The sequence below is a fragment of the Coturnix japonica genome, chromosome 4 (assembly GCF_001577835.2).
Source record: "Coturnix japonica isolate 7356 chromosome 4, Coturnix japonica 2.1, whole genome shotgun sequence".
Classification (NCBI taxonomy): Eukaryota; Metazoa; Chordata; class Aves; order Galliformes; family Phasianidae; genus Coturnix; species Coturnix japonica.
The window spans coordinates 58,755,763-58,761,172 of NC_029519.1; the positions used below are offsets into that span (position 1 = coordinate 58,755,763).

At 43.4% G+C, this 5,410-nt stretch overlaps 1 protein-coding gene across 1 annotated transcript; it reads right to left on the reverse strand.

The window, feature by feature from the left end:
- Nucleotides 1-8: 8 nt before the first annotated feature.
- On the reverse strand, nt 9-3,786 carry SRD5A3 (steroid 5 alpha-reductase 3). The gene is made up of 4 exons (XM_015862258.2): nt 3,556-3,786; nt 1,908-2,059; nt 1,292-1,486; nt 9-193 (listed from the first exon to the last, which is right to left on the reverse strand). The coding sequence occupies exons 1-4, from the start codon at nt 3,756-3,758 to the stop codon at nt 9-11; spliced, it is 735 nt and encodes a 244-aa protein (XP_015717744.1). The 5' UTR covers nt 3,759-3,786.
- Between the last annotated feature and the right edge of the window lie 1,624 nt (nt 3,787-5,410).

The following is a 5,410-nucleotide window of genomic DNA, read 5'->3' on the forward strand; positions in this document are numbered from 1 at the left end:
CTAAACCCCTACAATTCTGTGATTCTGTGATTTACATAAGTAATTTGTTCACAGCAATGAAACGCCTTACCTGATTTACTTTTCCTAAGGTTAGCTAGAATCACAAGACACCTGTGCTGGTGAAGAGAGGCCCAAATGTACATCACAATGCCCACAATGTGATACCAGGAGATCTGCGCAGAAAGTCCTTTTCCTGAGTAAAAGAAGTTTTGTTAAAATATGATTCATCTTTTTCTGAGCATTATCCCAGAACAGTAAATACACATTTTTGTCTTATAAAATCCTAGCAGCAAGATGCTAATTTGTTTCTTAATCCAGTATCTTTAGGTACACTACTGCATATGACTGACATATAATTCACAGCCTCAGAACTCAGTACTGAACTCTGTTTATAATTCTTACTATCCCAATGAAGGACACTGCCATGTCTAGAGTCAATGCATAAGTACAGTTTGTCCTGTTCACAGTGAGTGGTACATAAATGCTATAAACCACTTACCCCAGCAAAAACTCTGTACTGAGGATGGTTTTTTATATACAAGTGAATATATCATCTCTGAGTATCCACCAGACAAGTAGAAATCAGGCCCAGATTAAAAAGGCTTTATCTACTTTATGGCCTCAATTTGCGCCAGGGCAAGTTTAGGTTGGATATGAGGAAGAACTTCTTTACAGAAAGGGTAGTTAGGTACTGGAATAGGCTCCCCAGGGAGGTGGCTGAATCGCCATTCCCTGGATGTGTTTAAGAGCCATTTGGGTGTGGTACTCAGGGATATGATTTAGTTTTGTGTAGGGTTTTTAGAGTTAGGGTACTAGTTAGGCTGCGGTTGGACTTGATGATCTTCAAGGTCTTTTCCAACCTGGGTAATTCTATGATTCTACTCATACACAGTCTGAAGGGTGTTTTTAAAGATAACTCGATTAAACTAGATCTGATGTGGTCCTAAGTGGTTAAAAGCTTTGCCAAAGTCACATACTTGGTAATGACCACTTTGCATAAATCAGTCACGGGAGAAATGCTACAGTCAGCTCAAGGGTTGCAGAGAAGCAAGCAATAGTTCAGTGGAATGTGCTGGCAGAAACAGGTCATACAATTCACATTTCTGCTTTATTAACATCACAGTACCAAAAGAAAAAAGAGGCTGACTGATATGAGGCAGAGTTATTATTACTTCACATCGACTAATACTTCTCACACAAGTCCTCCACCAAAACAAGTGAGCCAGCTCCTCCACTGAAAGAAATGGGAGAAAAAAAATGTGTCTTTGGTAACAATGAAGCAGGTACTCACCATTCCTAACATCAGCAGGCACTTGACATAGCACAGTTGAGCCAACAGCAACATAATAACCAAGTCCAAAGCAATACTGCGCAATGTGGATGACCCCATCGGAAAACACGCTGGTATTGAGGCATTCTGCAAGTCGTCGAAAGCTATGCAGCCATAGGAGCAGGAGAACCAAGAGTGCAGAGAAGTGTTCACTGTCTGCTTACAAATAAAAAATAGCAACTTAATAGGACCGACTCAACCCTAACAGTACTTCAAAAGAGCTCACTTTCCTCTCCCCAAAGCAAAATCCTTACCCTCTTATTAAACTAACCTAAGAATGGGAAAAGTATCTGTACATTTGATGCACTGCTGACTGCAGAGACTGAGCAAAACTACATCTACAAGGTGCTAATAGTCGTCCCTGCTAAAAATACTGCTGAAAGCTACTAAATGCATAACATAGAATGACTTCCACCTTGAATAACGGCAAAGGGAACCAGTATTGCAGGAAAGTCACTTGGAACCTTGCCTAAGAGCAGCTTATGAGGTAGCACATGAAGAATACATATTAAGCAAAGGATAGTAACACAGTTTTGTAATATTTATGTGGCTTCTTCATAGTAGCTGGAATACCCACCCGTATTCTGGTTCTGCAAATCTCTGCCAAAAGCACTATGGAAGATCTGAATCCATGCAGGGAGCGATGCTCCAAGGAACTCAGCTTGAAAAAGCCTGATCAGCAGAAAGCCATTCCAGAGTATAGAAACGACATAAAAATGAGTAAACCACCTGTGGGAACAAAAAGCATCTTCATTAATGTTCTCCTAATTCTTTAGATGGAAATGTAGGTGCAGGACAGGCTTGTCTCATGGTGAGTACATGCCTTTTTGGCTCACCTATCAACAAGACTACGTTTCTTTAGAACACCGAAACCTCTTCTTTTGGAGAACAGCAAAAATTAAAGCTTCCTCCATTTTCTGCTTAAAAGTTAAACTTGTATATAGACAAAACCATATCTTCAATATAAGGTTCACGAGCTTCAAGCTCTTTTTCTCTCAAACTATTACTTGGTAGACTTCTGTCTCATCAGTTGCTGGAGAACTTTCCCCACATGCAGTGGTTTTTATCACAGCAAATAAACAAGCCGTGCCAGGTTAGATGAGAAGTGCCCTGTGAGATTTCAATAATCTCAATTATGCACATGACCCACAGAGCAATCCAGCACCACAGTAAGCACAAATGTCCTTCAAGGAAAGAGGAACGCTCTGTGTTTGCCAGACCAACCTGAAATTAATCATAACATTTGACAAGATGGAAGGGCAGAGTTAAAAACCAGTCTGGGCTAGTGATAATACAATGCCTGTTCAGAAACGAGGCGCAGATGAATGGGGACAGAACACGTCTCAATGGCTATAGCTTCAGGATCTTCTCAGCTAGCAGGATTACAGGTTCAACACTGCAGTAACAGAATTGTTTCATACATTTTGAAAGCTTTGGGTTACATAGCACCCTAATCCTGTCCTGCCAGGCTTGTAAGATCATGTCACTCCTACATTCAAGTCAAAGGCCAGTTCTAGCCAAAAACCTCAGCTGAGATCCTGGCAACATATAAAAAGCTGTAGAGTTTTAATTCTCTCTTTTCCCTCTTTCATTCTACTGAACATAACCCATTAAGAAGAGGTCTTTAAAGCAATTTGGTTGTTACAGTTGTGATTGGGTAACACAACAGGCCTTTCACCTCATTAGAGACCGTTCACACAGTACCCAGATATTTGTATTAACATGCTATTATCAGCACCCTGCGGTGTGTATTATAAAGAAACTCAGAAGGAAGATGACAATGACAGAATCAATGATCTGTACGGATCCCTTCAAACTCAGGGTATTCTGTGGTTTTATGGCTGAGAACTGATTTAAGAAAGCAACCCCACAGCCACACTCTGGAGTTCATCCTTCCAGGTCCCAGATCCAGTCTTGCTGCAAGGTCTGTTGCGCAGATACTGTATGGGGCTGGGATTCAATAGTAAAGAACTTCAGAGCCTCACAATCAGCATCTCGTGGGAGCCATATACTGAGCCATATTGTAGCTCCAGAGTGGGCAGCTTCTCTGAGGGGCTGAAAAGCACGTGAATAAGCTAATAATATACTGAGTTTTAATATTCCAGAACAATGCAAACCCCCTGCTGTCCGAACATATCTGCGGGCACCAAAACAACCCCTGAGAGGGCCTTCAACACCCTCATCTCGCAGTCAAGGCAGCCGCTCGCCCCCCCTCCCCGGCCCACCTCTTGGGCACCTGCAAGCGGCGCAGCCATGCAGCCTGCTGCCCGCCTCTCTTGGTCTTCCCGTAGCGGATGAGGTCCTGGAAGAAGATGGAAGCGATGTGGGTTCCTCCGCCGGGCCACCACGCCTGGGCCCGGTGTAGCAGCAACAGCACCATGAAGGCGGCAGCCAGCAGGGCCCAGGCAGCGCCCAGCACCGCCGGCATGGCCGCAGCGGAGCACCGCCCCCCAGGCCCGCCCCGCTCCGCCCACCAGAACGGCACGTGTTGTGGTCTAGAGTAAAACTACACCTTAAGTCAGGAAAAATAAACAAGATTTCAAAGTCTTCATAGAATCGCAGAAAAGATCTCTCAGGTTGAGTTCAGCCGTCAGCCCATCTCCTCATGTCCACTAGCCATGTATCTCAGTGACACATCTATACACTCCCTGAACATTTGGCCTCTTCTCTCGTGTAATTGATGATAGAACTAGAGGGAATGGTTTTAAGCTGCCCCAGGGGAGATTCAGGCTGGACATTAGGAAGTATTACTTCTCGGAAAGGGTAGTGATGCATTGGAATGCACTGCCCAGGGAGGTGGTGGAGTCACCGACCATGGGAGTGTTCAAGAAATGTTTGGATGTTGTGTTGATGAATATGATTTAGCTGGGAAGTATTGGTGATGGTTGGACTAGATGATCTTCTAGGTCTTTTCCAACCTTGATAATTCTGTGATTCTGTGATTCTGTGAACATCTCCAGGGACAGTGATTCCTTCACCTCCATAAGCAGCCCATTCCAAAGACTCATAACTCTTAATGAAATGTTCCTAACATCCAGCATGAACCTCCTCCCGTGCAACTGAAGGCCGGTGCCTCTCATCCTGTCACAGTTACCTGGAAGAAGAAGTTGACCTCCACCTTGCCATAACCTCCTCTCAGGTCACCGTAGAGATCTTAAGTCTTCCCTGAGCCTCCTCTTCTGCAGACTGAACATCTCCATTTCCCTCAGCCACTCCTCATAGCCTTGTGCTCCAGGCTCCTCACAGCTTCCTTGCCCTTCCCCAGACACACCCGGTGACTTTCTCATAGTGAGGGACCCAAAACTGAACACAGTACATGAGGTGAGGCCTCAGCAGAGCTGAATACAGAAGGATGATCACCTCCCTCATCCTGCTGGTTAATTAAAATAGAGAGCAACCTGATTTTGTTGATTTTAGTGCTACTTCAAGCCATCCTAGTCAGAAGACTTAAAGAGCATGAAGGAATGGTGACTGTCTTGTAGCTCACTGCGACTGAGGTCTGTAGTACACACAGGTACTTTCAAAGGAATGTTAGTCAACACAGCAGCAGCACTCCACCTCCATGGTGCTTGGGTGAGCGCAGAACAGTACTTTGTTTCCTATATTGAATTGAATTATGTCATTACAAGCACTGTATTTGCACTCCAAACATATCCTAAACACATATAATATGTGTGGGTTTTGTTGTTGCTTTTGTTGCAGTTTGTTTTTTCTTTTTTCCTTTTTCTTTTTTTTCTTTAGGTCAAGCTTGATTGAAACATATTCTTGAATTCTACCTAGGACCTTTCCTAAACAGAGGCATAAGCCTTGCCTAAATGATTTTGATGATGCGTTTATGATGTGTTAGTCCATCTAACAGTAGAGCCTGCAAGGCAGCACACTCAGCTGAAGCACATCAATAATATTGCTTTGTGAAGAAATTTTTTGAAGTTTGTATTTTCTGCTAAAACATATGATGGCAGCTCTGTGTTTGTATCCACAGAAAGTGCTATAACAAGTATTCTAATGTCAATATGTTTTATGCCAAATTTCAGGACTGAGTCTAATGTTCTTTCAAGTTTGGTAGAACTGGATCACAAA

What these genes read in the sequence shown, in the direction of transcription:
- SRD5A3 (XM_015862258.2), bottom strand. Translation starts at nt 3,758, where the DNA reads ATGCCGGCGGTGCTGGGCGCTGCCTGGGCCCTGCTGGCTGCCGCCTTC. An exon ending in TTTGCAGAACCAGAATACGG is followed by an intron (nt 1,487 to 1,907) that starts GTGGGTATTCCA and finishes ATTTGTAAGCAG; the next exon opens with ACAGTGAACACTTCTCTGCA. An exon ending in GCCTGCTGATGTTAGGAATG is followed by an intron (nt 194 to 1,291) that starts GTGAGTACCTGC and finishes TCTTTTACTCAG; the next exon opens with GAAAAGGACTTTCTGCGCAG.